Source organism: Rattus norvegicus, chromosome 3, assembly GCF_021556685.1.
Source record: "Rattus norvegicus strain SHRSP/BbbUtx chromosome 3, alternate assembly SHRSP_T2T, whole genome shotgun sequence".
NCBI classification, from domain to species: domain Eukaryota; kingdom Metazoa; phylum Chordata; class Mammalia; order Rodentia; family Muridae; genus Rattus; species Rattus norvegicus.
The window spans coordinates 24,056,608-24,078,606 of NC_141536.1; the positions used below are offsets into that span (position 1 = coordinate 24,056,608).

Consider the following 21,999-nt stretch of genomic DNA (forward strand, 5'->3'; position numbering starts at 1 on the left):
AATGGGATGAAGAACTGGGGGAGGGTGCACTGAGCAGGGAATATATATGAATAAAATAATTTGAACTTTAAAAAAGCAGTAAACAGGTGAAAAACAAACTAACACCTTTTTTTTTAACCTCACAGTCATAAGTCATAACACTGATCATGTCACAGGTAATTGTATGTGTGTGTGTGTGTCTGTGTGTCTGTGTGTGTGTATATATATATATATATATATATATATAGAGAGAGAGAGAGAGAGAGAGAGTTACATTGTTTATATTCTACCCATGTAGATATTAACTCTGTGTATATATTATATAAACAAATCCTATTTACACAAACACAGTAATCCAGACATGATGAAAAAAATACATAGTGATTCACCTGCATTACAAAACTTGACTCACCACCAGTTTCATCTGCAGAAAAAGAAATATATTGGTAAGAAAATATTCCTTGATAATTTTTCAAAAAATAATACCTGACCTAAAAATTAAAGTCTTTCCATTTTTATTCATCTGTTTTCATTCATCATCTAGCATGCCTCACTGTAGAAGACACTTCTACTGAGTATTGCAACTGGGTAGAAGGCCAGCTGACTTTAAGATTTTTATGCTTTAGTCTAAACTGAAGAAATCTGAGATATATACTGGAATTTCAAAGTCAGGGCAGAGGACCTGGAGAAGTTTGGGGAATGGAAGGATTTATAGAAAAAAATAGTAAAGGTTTTCTTGATTGATGCTCCTTCCAGTTAACATCTATGCAGGAGCAGAGTTTCTTCTCTGGATACCCTCTGACTCAGCACATACCCCAGTCACAGCTCAACTTTCCAGGTATTCTGACACATCCAAGACCACAGGTGAGATCCCCAAACACTGTCCCAAAATCTGGAGTAACTGTCATCCCCAGGACCATGGAACAAAGATATACTACCCAGCCAAAGGTCCGCAATCCTTCCAGTTTGCACTTGTGCCAGTAGCAGAACAAATTTATTAAAAAGGATGGGGAAGGACACTACATACTCATCAAAGGAAAATCCACCAAGATTAACTCTCAATTCTGAACATCTATCCTGAAATGCAAAGATACCCCCGTTTGTAAAAGAAATGTTACTGAAACTCAAAGCACATATTGAACCTCATTCAATAATAGTAGGAGATTTCAATACCCACTCAAAACAAAGGACAGATCATGGAAACAGAAAATGAACAGCGACACCATGAAACTAAAAGAAGTTATGAACCAAATGGATTTAACAGATATGTACAGAACATTTCACCCCAAAACAAAGAATATAGCTTCTTCTCAGTACCTCACAGTACCTTCTCAAAAATCAACCACATAATTGGACAAAAAACAAGCCTAAACAGACACAAGAGCAATGAATTAATCCCACATATTCTATCATACCACCACAGATTAAGGCTGGTCTTTAATAACAATAAAAACAACAGAAAGCCCACATACACATGAAAGCAGAATAACTATCTACTCAATGATAACTTGATCAGGGAAGAAAGAAAGAAAGAAAGAAAGAAAGAAAGAAAGAAAGAAAGAAAGAAAGAAAGAAAGAAAGAAAAAAGAAACAAAGAAAGAGGCAAAGAAACAAAGAAACAAATTAAAGATATTTTAGAATTTAATGAAAATGAAAGTACAACACATTCAAATTTATGAGACACAATGAAAGCAGTGCTAAGAAGAAAATTCATAGCCCTGAGTGCCTCCATAAAGAAATTGGAAAGATCATACAGTAGCAGCTTAAGAGCACATCTGGAAGCTCTAGAACAAAAAGAAACAAATACACCTAAGAGGAGTAGATGGCAGAAAAAGAATCAAACTGCGGGTTGAAATCAACCAAGTAGAAACAAAAAGAACTATAAAAAGAATTGACAAAACCAGGATCTGGTTCTTTGAGAACATCAACTAACAAACCCTTAGGCAAAGTAACTAGATAGCACAGAGACAGTAGCCAAATTAACAAAATCAGAAATGAAAAGGGAGACATAACAATAGAGACTGAGAAAATCCAAAAAATAATCAGACCCTTGTACAAAAGTCTATATTCAATGAAACTGGAAAATCTAGATGAAATGGATGATTTTCTAGAGAGATACTAGGTACCAAACATAAATTAGGATTAGATAAAGCGCCCCAAATCTCCCATAACCCCTAAGGAAATAGAAGTAGTCATTAGAAGTCTGCCAAACAAAAAATACCCAGGGCCAGTCAGTTTTACTGCAGAATTCTATCAGACCTTCAAATATACCAATATCTAATACCAATACTTCTCAAACTATTCCACAAAATAGAAACAGAAGGAATACCACACAATTCATCCTTTGAAACCACAATTACATTTATACCTAAACCACAAAAAAAAAAACAAAGAGAACTTCAGACCAATTTCCCTCATAAATATTGATGCAAAAATAGTCAATAAAATGCTCACAAACCAAGACCAAGAACACATCAAAATGATCATCTATTATGATCAAGTAGTCTTCATCACAAAGGATGCAGGGATTGTTCAAAATATGGAAACCCATCAATGTAATCCACTATATAAACAAGCTCAAAGCAAAAAAAAAATGACATGGCCATCTCATTAGTTGCTGAAGAAGCTTTTGAGAAAATATAACACCCACTCATGTTAAAAGTGTTAGAGAGATCAGAAAATCAAGGTCCATACATAAATATGATAAAAGCAATATTTGGCAAACCAGTAGACAACATCAAACTCAACAGAGAAATACTCAAAAGCAACTCCATCAAAAGTAGGGACAACTCAAGGCTGACCACACTCTCCCTACCTATTCAATATAGTACTATAATTTCTATCCAGATCAATTAGACAACAAAAGAAGATCAAAGATATACAAGTTGTAAAGATGGAAGTCAAGACATCACTATGATATGATGGTATACATAAGTGGCCCAAAAATTCTACCAGACAGATTTTACAGCTGATAAACAACTTTAGCAAAGTGGCTGGGTATAAATTAACTCAAGCAAATCAGTAGCCTTCCTCTACTCAAAGGATAAACAGGCTAAGAAAGAAATTAGGGAAATAACATGCTTCACAATAGTCACAGATAATATAAAATATCTTGGTATAATTCTAGCCAAGCAAGTAAAATATATTTATGACAGGAACTTCAAGCCCTGAAGAAATAAATCAAAGAAGACCTCAGAAGATGGTACGATCTCCCCTGCTCATGGATTAGCAGGATTAATATAGTAAAAATGTCCATCTTACCTAAAGCAATCTACAGATTCAATGTGACCCCTATCCAAATTCCAACTCAATTCTTCACAGAATTAGAAAGAACAATTCTCAAATTCATTTGGAATAACAAAAAACCCAGGATACCAAAAACTATTCTCAATAATAAAAGAAATTCTAGGAAAATTACCATCCCTGATCTCAAGCTGTATTATAGAGAAAGTTATAACAACTACATGGTCTTGCTACAGAGGTAGGCAGGTAGACCAATAAAATAGAATTGAAGACCCAAAAATTAACCTAAACACCTATGGTAACTTGATGTTTGACAAAGAAGCTAAAACAATCCAGTGGAAAAAAGGACCCCATTTTCAACAAATGGTGCTAGTTCAAATGGTGGTCAGCATGTAGAAGAATGCAAATTGGTCCATTCTCATCTACTTGTACAAAACTCAAATTCAAGTGGATCAAGGACTGCCACATAAAACCAGATACACTGAATCCAATAGAAGAGAAGGTGGGGAAGAGGCTTGAGCACATGGGCACAGGAGAAAATTTCCTGAATAGAATACCAATGGTTTATGCTCTAAGATCAACAATAGAAAAATGAGACCTCATAAAATTGAAAACCTTGAAATTAAATAAATAAAATGACATATAAAAATATTTTAAAATACTTGAAAAGCTTCTGTAAGGCAAATGCCAATGAAAATAGGACAAAATGGCAACCCACAGATTGGGAAAATATCTTTATCAACCCTATATCTCATAGATGGCTCATATCTAAAATATGCAAAGGACTCAAGAATTTAAACTCCAGAGAATGAAATAACCTTACTAAAAAAGTAAAAACAGAGACATCTCAACTGTGGAATTTCAAGTGTCTGAGAAGCACGTAAAGAAATTTTCAACATCTTTAGTCATCAGAGAAATCAAATCAATGATCAATGATCAAATCAAATCAATGATCCTGAGATTCTACCTCATACACTCAGAATGCCTAAGGTCCAAGTAACACATAACAGAACTTGCTGGCAAGGATGTGAAGAAAGAAGAACATAATCTATTGCTGGTAGAACTGAAAGCTGGAAAAATCACATTGGAAATCAATCTGATGGTTCCTTAGATAATTGGAAATTGTTCTACTTGAAGACCCACCTATACTACTACTGGGCATATACCCAAAAGATGATACAACATATAACAATGACATATGCTCCACTATGTTTATAGCAGACTGATTTATAATAACCAGGAGCTGGAAACAACTCATATGTCCCTCTACAGAAGAATGAATACAGAAAATGTGGTACATTTGCCCAATGAAACACTATTCACCTATTTAAAAGAGTGACTTCATGAAATTCGCAAGCAAATGGATGGAACTAGAAAATATCATCCTGAATGAGGTAACCCAGACACAAAAGGACACACATGGAACATACTCACTCATAAGCAGGTTTTAGTCCAAAAGCTCAATGCACATGACACAACCCACAGACCAGATGAAACTTAAGAAGAAGGAATATCAGGGTGTGGATGCTCCAGTCCTACATTGAGGGGGAGAACAGGATGATCAAGGGATTTAGAGAGAGGGAGAACCTAGGAGGGAGAGAGGAGATGAGGAAACAAGGGGGTGGTGTCAGGTACTGCAGGGGATGAGAGAGAGGTACAGAGTGTCAGGAAATGGAATAAAAATATGTAGCATTAGGGCATGAGGAACTGGGGATAGCTACTGGAGGGTACCAGATTCTAGGGAAACGAGAGGCTCCCAGGACCCAATGGGGATGACTTTAGCTGAAATGGGCAGAAAAAGGGAGAAAGAACCTGTGGAAACCACTTCCAGTAGATAGGCATGGGCCCTGGTCAAGTGATGGGACCACCTACCCTTCTCGAAAATTTTGACCCAGAAGTGTTCCTGTCCAAAGGAAGAACAGGGACAATAAATGGTGCAGAGACTGAAGGAAGGGCTATCTGGTGACTACCCCATCTGGGGATCCATCCTGTCTGCAGATACCAAACTGACACTGCTGCTGTTGCCAAGAGGAGCTTGTTGACGGGAACCTGGTGTGGCTGTTCCTTGGGCAGTTCTGCTAGCAACTGGCCATTGCCAACTGGATGCTTGGAGCCAACAATTAGACTGAGCTCAGAGATCCTTGTGAGGGAACTGGCAAAATAACTGGAGGAGCTGAGGGTGATTCCAATCCCATAGGAAGAAGAACATAAGCTGGCAGGACCAGTCAGTGTTCCCAGTGGCCAACCAGAGTGTACAGGGAGAGATCTATGGCCCTAGATACATATGTAGCAGAGGATGATATCTGACATCAAAGGAATGGGAGGCCATTAGTCCTGTGGAGATTTGATGCCCCAGCAAAGGGGGATGCTGGAGCAGTGAGGTGGGAGAGAGTGGGTTAGTAGGGTAGTACCCTCATAGAGGCAAAGAGGAGGGAGGGGAGGGCAGAAGTTGGATGGGGAGTTTGTGGAGGTATAAACCAGGAAGTTGGATACCATTTGTGATGTAAACATATGGAATCATTAATTAAAAATAGTTTTGATTGCCTAAATTTTTTTGGAGCAAAACTTCTTTTAAGCACTTTTAAAGGAAATAAACATTGGTAACTTATTTCCAGTTTTTACCCAGTTTTAAAAGGGGATTTGATATCCTAGTAAGAGCACCAGTGGAAGGGGAAGCCCTGGGTCCTGCTAAGACTGAACCCCCAGTGAACTAGACTGGTGGGGGGAGGGCGGCACTGGGGGGAGGGTTGGGAGGGGAACACCCATAAGGAAGGGGAGGGGGGAGGGGGATGTTTGCCCGGATACCGGGAAAGGGAATAACACTCGAAATGTATATAAGAAATACTCAAGTTAATTAAAAAAAAGGGGGATTTGAGTATTTTGTGAAAACTATAATTCACTATTTGCTCCTGTTTTTAAATAAAATTACAAAGATGTTTTAATAGAGCCATCATCAGACAAAAAGTGAGTAATGACTCTCTGACCTGCTGTATAATGCATTTAGTCTTGACCTTATGAAATTGTGACTTATATCTCACTTGTCATGTTTAAATTTGTCTCCAGATTCATGATGTAAGAGTGGACAAAATCTGTTATATGAAATTATTTTTTCAAGGAAACTTCCCCATGCTTATAGAAAACTTGTGAGTATTCATAAAATGCCACACTGAACAATAGTTACATATATTTGATAAAACATCTCCCCAGTGCTGTTGTGTCAGAGCATAAGATAAACCAAGAAAAATTTTGTTTTTTTGAGGAAGTGAATTCCTTTCACAGTAAATTGGGTGATTTCACTTTATATCCAGATGATGACAATATGCATATGTAGCACAAGAAAGTAAGCAGAGAATATCACAACCAAAGGTTCAAGGTTTGACCATGATTTTAGGTAACACAGAATCTCAGTGAGGGGTTCCTCACAGTGGGGAATTCATGTCTTTTTCAATATACTCTCATCATAGTTTGCTTATTCTAGAAAGTTTTTCTTTTCTAGGGGACAGCCTCTCTAACTCATTGAACTCTGTGTCTTTCTGGAATGATATCAAATTAAGGATAATGATTCTTATATTCATAATAAGCACTAGGTTTGCAACTCAACCCATGCTCATTATACTGTTCTTGTCCATGTGGATTGTGTGTGTGCATCTTTAGAACTGGTCACTGTCAAATGTTGGCAATGAGAAATAGCATGATTTATTAGTACCATTCTCAGATTGCCATGACATGCACCCAAACTTTGCTCCTCCTATTCTGGTTTATCAATGATAGATATCACAATGGCTGGTCTAACTATTTAAATAGCACTTATTTACATGGCATCATTTACTCATTCCAATGTTTTTGTTCTGAGACTCTCAGTCTCATGTTCTTGCAAACAGTAACAATTTGAAGAGAATGTACTGAATACTGGTTAAGATACAGTAACTAGTGCCTAGCCCACAGATCAAAATATATGCTTGCCCACTTGCTACCTATGTGACAAAGAGGAAAGTATTTATGCTCCCTGAGTGTTACATATTTATCTGCAAAATAATATTAATAATTATACATTTTATAAAAATATTTATGATGAATAGATATTATTCAAATACTATACTTAACACATGTCTTTAAAAACTCTTATTTATGTCTATTATTAAACTACTATGAATTTTACAAGTCACAATAAAGATGGGTTGATGATTTAAGGTATTTTCAATGTATTTAAAAAAGAAATATTATAAATGTACAAATAGAAGATTATTTTTATCTATAAAATATTAAAAGAAAACAGTATAAATATGAATCAATGATTTGTGCTAGATTATTTGTTAGTGTTATGAAATTGTAGTGCTTTTATATACAAAGAAGAAGAGACATTGATTGAAAACATTTTTTTCAATTAAACCTATATCATGTTTCTATTCTCTCCTTGTATGAATTCCTAATTATAATTTTAGGAAACACTTTAAAGTTGTGCTTATAATATCTTTCTAATCTTTTAAAATTGGAATCCTAAGAAAAAATTAATCATTTTATTTATAAATTTTAATAGTAGGTTCTAATTTCCTTTTAACTCATGAATTTCCATTTTACTCATGAATGCTTCCCAGACAACCAGAACTCAAAGGTCATGCAATGCCTTCTGAGACGAGCAGTGCCGTCCTAAGCCACTGGCATTTGACACCTTGTCAATTGTGATTTTAGAGCACAAGGGTTATAGATATCTTGTTATTCTGAGCATAGTAGAGATCACAATGGGGGAAGAAGCAGTCACTTTTTTGAAGGATTGTATTATTGGACCAACATTTGAATTTGTTTATATGGATCTAAATAGCTCTAATTTCATAGTAATTATGTATAGTGCACATACTCCCAAATCAATTCAACAAATCATTTATGGAAAATATCCAGGCAAGATGTCTAATTTACTGGTTTACAAATATAATTGTTGGACTGATGGATCTACAACGATTTTGTGGCAAACCATGATTTATTTGAATTATAAAATATGTTGTATTTCTTTGCCTACATTTTTCCAGAGGCGGAGTCTATGTTTAAATTATTTATATTTTATTATGATTGCTCTGTAATACAGCTTGATGTCAGGGATGGTGATTCCCTGAGAAGTTCTTTTATTGTTGAGAATAGTTTTCATTATCGTAGGTTTTTGCTTTTCCAAATGAATTTGAAAGTTGCTCTTTCTAATTCTATGAAGAACTGAGCTGGAATTTTGATGTGGATTTCACTCTATCTGTAGATTGCCTCCAGAAAGATGGCCATGTTTCCTATATTAACCCTCCCAATCCATGAGCATGCAAGATCTTTCAATTTTCTGAAATCTTCGATTTCTTTCTTAAAGAGACTTGAAGTTCTTGTCAAATAGATCTTTCACTTGCTTGGTTAGAGCTACACCAAGGTATTTTATATTATTTGTGGCTAGTATGAAGTGTGTCATTTCCCTAATTTCTTTCTCAGCCTGTTTATCCTTGGGGTAGAGGAAAGCAATTTGTTGGTTTGAGTTAAATTCATACCCAGCCACTTGGCTGAAGTTATCAGGCTTAGTAGTTCTCTGGCTGAACTTTTGGTGTCACTTAAGTATACTACATCATCTGCAAATAGTGATATTTTGACTTCTTCCTTTCTAGTTTGTGTCCTTTGAACTCTTTTTGCTGTCAAATTGCCCAGGCTAGGACTTCAAGTACTATATTGAATAAGTAGGGCAAGCAGAGTGGGCAGCCTTGTCTAGTCCCTGATTTTAGTGGGATTTCTTCAAGTTTCTTTCCATTTAATTTGATGTCAGCTACTGGTTTGTTGTATATTGTTTTTACTATGTTTAGGTATGGGCCTTGAATTCCTGATCTTTCCAAGACTTTCATCTTGAAGGGGTGTTGAATTATATCAAATTCTTTCTCGGCATCTAATGGAATGATCATGTGGGTTTTGTTTCTTTGAGTTTCTTTATACAGTGGATTATATGGACAGATTTCCATATGTTGAACTATCCCTGAAACCCTGGGATGAGCCTACTTGGTCATGGTGAATGAGCATTTTGATGTGTTCTTGGATTCAGCTTGAGATCATTTTATTGAGTATTTTTGCATTGATATTTATGAGGGAAATTGCTCTGAAGTTCTCTTCCTTTGTAGGGTCTTTGTGTGATTTAGATATAAGAATAAGTGTGGTTTCAAAGAACAAATTGGGTAGTGTTCCTTCTGTTTCTGTTTTGTGGAATAGTTTGAAGAGTATTGGTATTAGGTGTTCTTTGACGGTCTGATAGAATACTGCACTAAGCCCATCTGACCTTGGGCTTTTTATTGGTTGGGAGACTTTTAATGAATGATTCCATTTCTTTAAGAGTTATGGGACTGTTTAGATACTTTATATGGTCTTGATTTAAATTCGGTACCTGATATCTATCTAGAAAATTGTTCATTTCATCCAGATTTTTCAGTTTTGGTGAATAAAATCTTTGATAGTAGGATCTGATAATTCTTTGAATGTCCTGTTTCTGTTGTTATATCTCCATTTTTTTCTTATTTTGTTAATTTTGAGACTCTCTGTGCCCTCTGGTTAGTCTGGCTAAGGGTTTATCTATAGTGTTCATTTTGTCAAAGAACCAGCTCCTGATTTTGTTAGTTCTTTGTATAGTTCTTTTTGCTTCTACTTGGTTGATTTCAGCCCTGAGTTTGATTATTTCCTGCCTTCTTCTTCTCTTGGGTGAATTTACTTCTTTTTGTTCTAGAGCTTTCAGGGGTGCTGTCAAGCTATTGTGTATGCTCCTTCCAATTTCTTTTGGCAGACACTCAGAGCTATTTTTCCTCCTAGTGCATTTTTTTTTGTATTGGATATTTTTTATTTTCATTTTAAATGTTATTCCCTTTCCTGGTTTCCCATCCATAAACCCCCTATCCCAACCTCCATCCTCCTTCTTCTATGAGGGTGTTCCCCCTCCCCAATCATCCCCCTTCCTGCCTCCTGGCCTTGACTCCTACTCTGGCGGTATCCAGCCTTGGCAGGACCAAAGGTTTCTCTTCCCAATGGTGGCCAGCAAGGACATTCTCTGCTACATATGCAGCTGGAGGCACAGGTCTGTCCATGACTATTCTTTGCATAGTGGTTTAATCCCTGGGAGCTCTGGTTGGTTGGTATTGTTGCTCTTATGAGGTTCAGCTCCTTCAATCCTTTCTCTATCTCCTCCAACTGGGACCCTGGTCTCAGTTCAGTGGTTTGATACTTACATACACTATGTTCATAGCAGTCTTATTTATAATATCCAGAAGCTGGAAAGAACCTAGAAGCCCTTCAACAGAGGAATGGAAACAGAAAATATGGTACATCTATACAATGGAGTACTACTCATCTATCAAAAACATTGACTTCACGAAATTCACAGGCAAATAAATGGAACCAGAAAATATCATCCTGAGGGATGTAATCCAGGAACAAAACAACACACATGGTATGCACTCACTGATAAGTGGATATTAACCCAAAATCTTGAATTAGCCAAGATACAATCCACAGACCACATGATGTATATGTGTATGTTATGTCTTCATTTTCATTAAATTCTAAAAAAAAATCTTTAAATTTTTTCTTTATTTCTTCCTTGACTATGTTGTCATTTAGTAGAACATTGTTCAGCTTGCATATGTATGTGGGCTTTCTGTTGTTTTTGATGTTATTGAAGACCAGCCTTAGTCCATGGTGATCTGATAGAATGCATGGGGTAATTTCAATCTCTTTGTATGTATTGAGGCCTGTTTTTAGACCAAATATATGGTCAATTTTTCAGAAGGTACTATGACATGCTAAAAAGAAGACATATTCTTTTGTTACATTTTGAAATATTCTATAGATATCTGTTAAATCCATTTGGTTCACAACTTCTGTTAGTTTCACTGTGTTTCTGTTTAGTTTCTGTTTCCATGTTATGGCCATTGATGAGAGAAGTGTATTGAAATCTCCAAATATTAATGTGTTTTGTACAATGGAAAAGGGGTAACATTTGAAATTTAAATAAAAAATACCCAATTCAAAAAATTATTAAAATTTATTTACATTGCTCAACATCCCCAGCTCTTTGCCAGGCACCAACATGCTACCTCATCATCTCTCTTCCTTTGGGACTCATCTGATCCCAAACCAATCCTTCAGAATGACTCTGTAGCCAGAATACATGGTTCAGAGTCCCAAATAAGCTAACTGTTCAGTATTAATCAATTCCATTCTTTTAGGTTATCCAACCCTGCAGCTGTTGGCTAATACTAACAACTCCCCTATCACCCTCTCTTGGGGACCCTCCTTTTCTGAGTTTGCTTTGAATAAGTAATCCTCTAATAACCACATATGAGCTAGAGACTCAGAGACGTCCTGCTGCCCGATAAAAAGCTTTTCATTTATCTTATCTGGAATTGAGGCTGGAAACCAGTCTGTACTACCAGGTTGAAACTGCTATAAAGCACCAGGCTGTGACAAAGAAACAGAAGCCACGTATAAAGGCTTATAGCTCCAAATACCAGACAGAAGAAATCTACATCCCAATCCTGATAGGAAGTAACTCCATCTTGATATCTGGAAACACTCTGCTAAAAAATAAAATTAGCTTGAACAAATAAGAAAAACTCAACCAATGACTAATTCTAGATTTAAAAGCTAAATGCAGAAGTAGAAACAATATGAAAACTTAATATATCCAGAAATAGGGGCTGGGGATTTAGCTCAGTGGTAGAGCGCTTATCTAGGAAGCGCAAGGCCCTGGGTTCGGTCCCCAGCTCCGAAAAAAAAAAATATATCCAGAAATGTAAATCTCATACTAATGAGATAAAGGTAGAAAATTCCTGAAATAATTATTACATACAGAATATATAAGAGTAAGTACAAGTATGCCAAAGCCACTCAAAAGGAGACAGATTCAGTTATGGAAAATAAAGTAAATTAATTGGATCAGACAGGAAAGGTCAATGACAAACACTTTTAAGAAATTAATGGATTGTGGGAGCTTGGGTGTGTTGGGAAGTATTTCAATTTCCAAATTGCAGGCAAATAAGGAGAAAGGGTGTATAAAGACAAAGAGAGTATCTTCAGTAAAATCAGAGAAGAAAAATTTCAAAACCCAGAGAAAGAGATGGCCATCTAGGTAAGAGGACTAAAGAACACCAAGCACAGAAGACCAAGCAGGAAATTCTCCATGACGTATTAAAGCTATAAAATAAAAATAATTGTAAACAGAACAGGTATTGAGATACAAGAGAGAAAGGACAAGTCACTAATAAAGGAAGAAATATAAGGTAACATCAATCACTCAATGGAAATTTATAAAGCTGACATGGAAAGATGTAATTCAGGTCTTAAGATCAAAACCATCACCCCACGATATTACATGCAGAAAACTTAAAATTGAAGTTGAAATAAGATTTGGAGAATAAAAATAAATAAAGCATCCACGATGATGAAGCAAACATTAAAGAGTTTTCTAGAAGAAATACTTCAACCACAGGAAAAGAACAAATTACACTTAAGAAGTCATAGGCAACAAACACTATCAGAATACATAATCAGAAGGTAAAATCACCACAAAAAAGGAGAATAAATGCCTTTTGATAATAACAATATTAGTGTTATTAATTTCACAATTAAAACAAATTAATCAAGCAAAGTCCTACATAACAAATGAGAGAAAACATGATTCAACTTCTTGACTTCTATGAGAAAAACACATCACCACCAAGGAGAGAGACCACTTGCAATGTCTAATCTTGACTGTCAACTGGACAACTTCTGGTATCCACAATACCCAAATATAAATCAGATAAGCCAAGATGGATTAAATACATTTAAATATATCCACAACATCCAATATGATAGAAGTAGTATTGAAAAATGTCCCAACTGCACACTTAATCCTGTAGAAACTTCATATCTCGGGGAAGAGAAAAGCTAATAAGGATGGGTGGATAGGTGTGGGTTCACCCTCTCAGAGGTGAGGGGAAGGGGGATGGGATGAAGTACTCAAGGAGAGGGGACCAGGAAGGGAGGGAACTTCTGGAATGTAAATAATGAAAGTAATTTTTTTTTGGTGGCATGATGGCCATGTCTTTATTGGGTCCCACTGAAGCAGTGGGAACTTCTCTCTTGAGCTGGACAGTGAAAAGGAGCCCATCACACTCACATTTACAGACTCTAAACCGCCAGGCTTTTCCCTTGAGCCAGCTATCATTAGCCCACTTCCCTGGTTTGGGGAAATCTACAAGTAGGGGGATGCAGGCCTCCAATTGGCAGGGGAAGGTTGTTAGACCTAAGTTGCAGTTAGTGGTCTTGGTTATGAAAATAATTTAATTAAAAAAAGAAAAATGTCCCAACTCTAAAGTACCACATGTTGGCAAATTCAACACAGAATTCCATTAGACTTTATAAAACAAACACCAGTTCTTACCAAAATATTCTACAAAATGGAAAATGACAGAACAGTTCTAAAATTTTTTCCATTTTGTCAGTATTACCATGACGCAAAATTTAGCGAAAGATCCCCCTGAAAGAAAATTATTGGCTAATATGTTTATTGATTATAAAAATAAACATTTTCAAATAAAATACTTTCAATTACAGTTCAAGAATATATAGAGGGAATATCTTATGTATTGTGTGGATGCATCACCTAATAGTTAATATATCTATGGCCTATAGGAAACAGGAGAGTAGAAGGAGGAACATCCATTAGGCAGAAAAATTTCTGGATAGAGCCAGTCATGGGAAGTCTTCCTGTCACAGATGTGAGGAGGACTGATGCTTGGTATTTGAGCAGAGGTTATCCACCATGTGACAGAATGTAGGTTAGTACAAATGGTTATTTTAAATTATTAACTAATCAGGGAATAAACATAGCCTTATGGCCAAGGTATTTTAAAAGATATGTTTAGTCTTTGTCGTTATGCCAGGATCTTGGTATCAGTCGAAAAATAAAATGTTACAAGAATACCTTAAGAAGGCTAATTACAATTATCAACTCTGTTTCATCCTAGAGATACAGGAATAATTCGACATAATAAACCAATAAATGTAAGCTACGACTTAAGCAGATTCAAGAACAGAAACCACCAATTATCTCATTAGCTGAACAAAAGTCCTTTAACAAAATTGAGCATTCCTTCAGATTTAAAGTCCTAGAGAATGTTGGAGTATACATATATCATAATAATAAATCTATATAACACCAAGTCCACAAATAATATCTTGTCAAAAGAGAAGGGGACTCAGAGCTTTCACTACAATTTAGAATAAAACAAGGATGTCTACGTTCTCCATTCATATTCAATATAGTACTTGAAGTCTTAGCTAGATAAGTTACATGAGTGAAGAAGATAAAGAGATATAAATATGAAATGAAGAAGTCAGAATATATGATTATGTACACAAAAGGCTCTAAAGATTCTACCAGTGCTCTCCTACACCCAGTAAACACATTTACTAAAGTAGCAGGTTACATATTATCATCGAAAAAGATGAGTAGCATTCCAAAAGCCAAAGAGCCAGGGAAACAATTCCATTCAAAATAACTGTGCTTTTTTGGGGGGGCATTAGATCTTTATCTCTTAGGGTGCCCAAAGCTCCACTCCAAATCACTCAGTAATCTCAACATAAGATTTCATATAAGAAGTCTAATAGAGAGAATGTATGGAATAAACCTGAAATCTTTGGCACAGGAAATGTCTTTTGAAATGCATACACTAATGCATACATTAAGACTAACATTTAGCAAATCAGATTTCATGTAGCTAAAACTGTTAGAATGGTTATGGGGGAAAGAATTGCTATGCCACTATGGAAACCAGTGTGTTTCCATGTTTCTGTGCTGGTGTGGTTGAGAAAAGCCCTCCATAGACATATGCATTGGAAAACTCAGTCACCATTTACAGTAATTCTTAGGGCAGCTTATGTAACAGTATTAATAGAAAACTATTTTACTGGGGGAAGGACTTGAAATTTTCTATCCTTTCCCATTTTCAGATTGGTCTCTTTTGTTACTTGTGGTTGAGATGGGATTAATCTCTGAGCTTCCTACTCCTGCTGCCCTGCTTACACCTGTTTCTTCCTGCTTTGAAGTTTTCTTACCCTCTTAGAAGTCCAAATAAACACTCCCATAAGTTGCTTTCGTGCACGGTGTTTTATCACATCAAGAGAAATAGAAGTAACAAAGACAGAAGTTGGTTTTCTTTACCTCTCTAAACTGAGCCATTCTTGGTTTCTTTCTGCACCACATGTTACTTTTTACTGTAGACTTAAGCCAATGCTTGTGGTAACAGAGTAGTTGTAATTGTTACCCAGGTTATTGCACTATTTCACTCTGTGTTGAAACTATAGGGATGTCCAGGGAAAGACTCCATGGAGCTAAGTTTCTACTTCTGGAAAAACAATCTGTAAAAGTGTCAGCTTTAGGAAAGCAGCAGAGTAATACATCCTCTACAAATATGATTCAAGGACTTGAGTATCCATCATAACTAGAATGGACATAATCCATTTAGTATTAAATTTAGTGGGATGGAAATTGAAAGAGTGAGGAAGTCTTAGATCCTTCCTCCACTGTTTAAAACTGCTGAGGCCAGAAAGCATGTGGCAGGGGAGCACCTGTGAGGGTTTAATAGGACTTTTATGGAAGCTGTGAAAGGGAAGCCTCGGTGCCAAAAAGACCCCAAGGAGCTGGAGTTGCCAGAGGCATGAGACATTTGCTAAGGATTGTTCCTGCTCCATAAAGTGTACACAGTATAACCAACCCACGAGAATGATAACATCATGTAGTCAGCAAAGCTTGAGAAATTGAGCCATCTTACCCTTTGATACTGAGGATGGAGCTATAGGATTTGGTATTTACCTTAACAATTTGTTGTCTTGCTTTGGTTCCAAATTTTGTTGCTATTTCCTCATTTCCTGATTTGAAAAATAAATGTATAATTTGTTGCATTTTATATATATATGGAAATTGCCTTTTGATTTTACAGAGAACCACATTAAGAGGTTGACTTGAGTCTCTGAAGAAGAGACATGGGTATTTAAACAGATTGAAAGCAGCAAGGTTGTTGGGTCTTTTAAAGTTGGACTAAATGCATTTTGTATCATTATAAACTTTGGGGTCTACAAAGTTCAATGTAGCTGTTTAAATAAGACATGACTTCTATAGGCTCATGTAGTTTTTTAAATACTTTGTTTCCATTTGGCTATATTTTCCATGACATTTTAGTTGGCTAAGCAAAATAGACTACGTCATGGACAGGGGTTGAGTTTTTAGTTTTCTATCTCTGCTTCTTCTCTGCTTCCAACTGAAATAGGATCTATCAGACTTCTTATTTGACTGTCATTGAACCGAGGGACTCATACCTTTTCAAGTGGTCAAACATTATAAAATTTAATTAGTTGCTTTTGATTGAGGCGTTTTATCACAGAAACAGAATCTTAACTAATATATACTTCTTGGGCATATTCCGAAGTGAATCTATTTCTTTCTATAGAGATAACACCCTGTCTATGTTCACTGATGTCCTATTGAAAATAGCCAGAAAACAGAAACCTAAATATCCTTCTACTGATGTATGAGTAGAGAAAATGTTGTACTTTTGCAAAATGATGTATTGTTTTCAGCTGTGTATGAAAACAAAATTCACAGGTATATGGATGGAACTGGAAACCATCATTTTGAGTGAGGAAATCCAGGACCATATAAGATATATGATTCACGTAATCAAAATGATAGTTGTGAATTTTACATTAAATTACACAAACTTTAGTGGACAGTGTCACTTCATATTGCTACTGCTTTTTAACATCCATCAAAGGACGACAGGTGAATGCTGGAGTATGTGTGCGTTATCACTTAGACAGGGAAGAAAAGTATGTGAAATAAGGATCCCGGGGGTAAGGAGATAAGCTGTCTTCTTTTACTTACACTTGAGGAGTATTTTCACTCATGCTAACACCATGGATAATTTTGGCAGAAATTATTTTATAAGAAGACAATATTCAGAAAAATGTGAAAATTGTTTTGAAGGGTAATATTTTAAATGACAGTAAGGGCAAATAATAATTTACTCTCATTTCTATTGATGCTGGAACTGCGGTTCCCTCTTCTCAGCTTCATTCTCGGACCCAGAACCTGAGTACAGTTCAACTTGTATCTGACTAGGGGGTGAGCAGTCCTCCCTCTGGATCTCATCAAACCTAATTAAAATGAACATCTATACAAAATGTTTACAGCACAGGTTTATGAAGTTTTACGCTTAATTTGCTGGTAAACTTTTAATAATTGTAATATGTACAAATAACCTTCAGGAAGATAATGAATTAATGACTTCCCTACATACATATTCATGTGTTGAAATATTAGACGGAGACTCAAAATAACAAAAATATGCACTTATTGTTTTGTATATGTTTCTGTGTATGTTTTTCTGTTTGAGTGACCAAGCACACTTGTCATAGCACATGTGTGGAAGCCAGAGGACCACTTCCTCAGGACAGTCATTTACCTCTGGTACCCTTGTAAGATTCAGGGACAGAACCTTGATCACCAGACCTGTATGGAAGCATATCTACACACTGTATCATCTCACCAGTCCTTAGCTCATAATTTGCTATTCATATACACATGTAGAAATAGTTCTTTGCTGCCAATGAACTTGGTCTAACTATGGACCAACTGATTCCTTACTTTCTTAAAGCACAGACAGCTTCACTCGAATTTCCTGATCACAGATTAGAGGAAAAAAAAATCACAACGCATGCAGATCCGTTCTATTTTGTGTTAAATATGCTCAAGTTCATGATGAAATAAATGCGCTGAAGAGAATAAAAAGCTCCTGTAGGAAGATCAAACCATGTTGGTGTTTTATAGCCAGCACATCTATTTCTCATAATTATTAAATCTGTATGTATAGTTAATTATATGATATATCAAAACAATTTCACGTAAAGGTATTATATTTACACTATAGAAATTAATCTCTAACGAGGAAGTCATTTAAACTTAGTACCTTATCCTATTTGCCTTTGATTAAAAACCTTGCTGAAGCCATCACAGCTAACCAGACAGTGAAATTAATTTGCTTATCAAAGTACCTAATAACAGAGGGGTATTTATGAAGAGTATAGGTGGAAGCTTTATAATTAACTGTGCATACCAAGTTGTAACTGACATATGACACTCTGAACATGTATAATGGTTGTGTGTTCCGAAGACATTTTATGGAATTTTACTAACAAAATAACTTAAGATCTCTCATATATATATATATATATATATATATATATATATGTATGTATGTATAATTTTCTAATGAGCAAATGGACTTACATGATTCAGAATAGCTTGGAAGTCTGATATTCAGTTTGCACAAATTCCATCATTTCTAGTTAATTAAAAGTTTACATTCTTTCTCTTTTATGAATGCCCAGTTGATGCACTTTCCAACAAAATGGATGAAATTAGTATTTAATATATGATGATAAAAGAAGTTGGACTTAAGAGTTAGTCTTCATTCCATTTTGGTCTTGACACTTTTGAAACAGGATACCTTTCAATAACTAATGACTACCATTCCTTCTCGATTTTAAGGCACAGAATCACAAGTATTAGCATTGCACAACAAGTTATTCTTTCACAATCATCATGTATTAAAATGAAAAATTATTTTATTCACTTTCCTATTCTTTCATCGTGTTTTGACTAACTCCATGACTTGTGTAAACAACTCATCCTTTCCTTTTCCTTTCATCTTATCCTGTGTTTTCTGTAAACAGCTCACCAACTTCATTTCCATTCCTTTTACCCTTTGCTTTTATTAAGTAGCTCACAAACTTCATTTCCTTCCTTCTCAGTCTGTTTTCTATAAACAGCTCATTTGAGTTTGTTGTGATTCTCAGAACAAAGGAACAAAACCTGTCCATCCAAGCCTATTTCCGAGTTGTGTTCAGTCTGTTCCTCTGTGTTCAGTCTAGACTATGGCACCCGTTCACGGAGCTGAGTTCTTGAGCCGTGAAACACTCACCACAGTTGGCCTCATCAGAGGCATCAGCACAGTCTGGGTCCTCGTCACAAACCCACAGCTTGGAGATGCAATGCTTCGTCGTCTTACATTGGAAATAGTCGGGAGAGCAGCTGTTTTCAGCTTAAGAAGAAAATATCTATTAATGTGTAACATTCAGCAAGAAAGGATATTTTATTTATTAAAAGCAATTAGACAAGTGTGAGAAATAGTTCAATGAAAACGCCCCTTTTCATTAATGGAGTACTAAGCAGAGAAAACTTAAATTTCAAATTTCTCCAATGTGAACCCAGTTGCTGCTTCTCTCACTGGAAACAAAGAATATATATATATATATATATATATATATATATATATATATATATATATATATATATATATAGTTATATGAATAAAATCAGAGTTTTCAAAAGAGCTATGGTATATATTTGAAAAGTCCTTTTTAAGATGCAGAATTCAATCTCTCAAAATCACTTTTCTAATATATTTTAGAGCTCACACTTATTTAGTTTATCAGCCCAAAGGACTAAACTCAGAAGATATTAAATGAAGGGGGAAATAAAGGGGGCATAAAATTTAATAAAAGTCTTCAGGAGTTGTGTGGAGTTTTGGACAGAGTAGTAAAGTCTTGACTCAGACTGTAAACTGCATCACTGTCCTGGCCGCATTTCTGGAGCCACTGAGGGAGGGAACAGCTGTCCTAACTATTCAGAACACAACATCTTAATCAAATTGCTGGTTGACTGCACATTATTTACTGATAAAAGTTTTAGAGGACAAAATAAAACTCCAATAGGACAGAAGTATTCACTGCACTTTGTTGAAGACCTGAAATTTGACAGATGCTATATTCTTCAGGACCCGTGTGTGTGTGTGTGTGTGTGTGTGTGTGTGTGTGTGTGTGTGTGTGTTCCTGAATATATGAGTATCTATACACTCCTGCATGTGGAATAGAGAGTTTTATCTTCTTTTGCCTGAAGATGGGAACATAAAGTGACAGGAGGAAAAGTCTTTTACTATTACTGTGTTGAGTAGACATTAAGGATTATTATGTGGAACATCACCTGTAACTAATTTTATTTTTATATTACATAATTTCAGCAGGGGTTTCATGGGAGAAAAATATTTCAATTAAAAAGGAGCTGATTTTCATAGCTCACTAATGAAGGGCATAAAGTACCTACACTTAACATGGGGGGGGGTTAATTTATGGGAAAAATCACCGACAATCAACTGCTGTTTGCTGCTTTGGTGCTTTGCTTTATGGTGACATGGGTGAGCATATCCTGTTCATGCTGCCATGGCCTCCAGGTAGCTTTCAAAATAAAGATAGCTTCACCTTTATTTTCCTCCTGCTATATGTAGGACTTGTTAAATAATGCTTTGTAATTGACATCATTTAGTCATTTCTTGTCCACAGTGCTTCTCTTGTTTGTTGTGTTTCTGTATGACTATATGAAGATTGATTTTTGTTCTAGTATCAGTTAAGGGTCACAAGTCTAATCAGACAAGGCATCTAAGCGACTTACGACAGTCTCTCTCATCTTCTTCATCACCACAATCATCTTGTCCATTACATCTGAGGTTTACTGGGATGCATTTCTTATTCTTGGTACACTTGAACTGACCTGCCAGGCAGACATGTGTGTCTAAGACAAAGAGAACAAAATAATATGACCTGGGATCCAAGTTTGTATTTAAATCAGTGCAGTAATAAGCAATCAACACACACACAGACCTGCACGCACACACAGATGCGTAACCATAGCCAAGTTAGGGCTCTAGTCACTTACCACAGTTAAGTTCATCTGAGTTGTCTCCACAGTCATTTTCCCCATCACAGATGAAGGCAGGGAGTGCGCAGAGTCCTGTTCCACACTGAAATCGGCCTGGCTGACACTTAAATTCAGCTAGGAGGAAAAGCATAGAGGTATTGCAGATGGTCATCTATGTTTCCGATTTCCTAACCAAAACTTTTCTCATACTATCACGGTATTTTGCATTATATATCTTGAACATAAGGAGAAACCCTCAAATCTAAAGACCTATTAGAGCCTAGTGAACATTTAAGAAATGTGCAACCTAGATGACCTCCCAACTTGGCTTGTACTTTAAAAACTCACCTAGCAGAGGAGGAAATAGCAAAATATTAACAGGAAAATTATATTTCAAAAAAATAACTTAGGGTTGGGAAGTCGAATCCCAGTTAGTAAAATAATGAACAAGTTTGAGGACTTGAGTTCAAATCCCAGAGCACATGTTAACAGGTGAGCTTGGTGGCTCACACATAAAGTCCTTCTATTAGGGCAACAAAGATAGGTTAATTGCTGAGGAATGCTAGGCAGACAGCCTCGTCTATTCACGGAGTTCTAGGTGAAGACCCTGTCTCATCTGAGGAGGAAACTAAACATTGGCCTCTGACCTCCATGTGGACATAATTTCAGACATACATTCACACAAACACAGGCATGCATACACACATACACACACCACACGTATAAGGAGAGCATTCAATCCTGACTTGAACTCGGTGCAAGGCTGTTGCTAAACTTACTAGAATAAGGAGCTTCTATTCTAGTTCCATTTACAAAAAGTCATTTCTCATTTCTACCTATGATGTACTTGTGGCATCAGCAAACATTCTATAATGCTAACCAAATACCTCTTGTGCTCAACATATTTAGCACATGCTTTACTTTAATATTAATTATATACAGTGTTTTAATATAGTGTTTTACATATCATTTACATTATTATCATA

At 36.0% G+C, this 21,999-nt stretch overlaps 1 protein-coding gene across 2 annotated transcripts in view; it reads right to left on the bottom strand.

The window, feature by feature from the left end:
* The window catches only part of Lrp1b (LDL receptor related protein 1B), a 2,085,328-nt gene that overhangs the window by 188,594 nt on the left and 1,874,735 nt on the right, over positions 1–21,999 (bottom strand). For both annotated transcript variants that reach the window (XM_087654909.1, XM_087654910.1), the window contains exons 64-66: positions 21,032–21,148; positions 20,768–20,887; positions 19,242–19,361 (exon numbers count right to left, since the gene is read on the bottom strand). In XM_087654909.1, the coding sequence (XP_087511035.1) occupies positions 19,242–19,361; positions 20,768–20,887; positions 21,032–21,148 (357 nt within the window). The remainder of the gene's footprint in view (positions 1–19,241; positions 19,362–20,767; positions 20,888–21,031; positions 21,149–21,999) is intronic.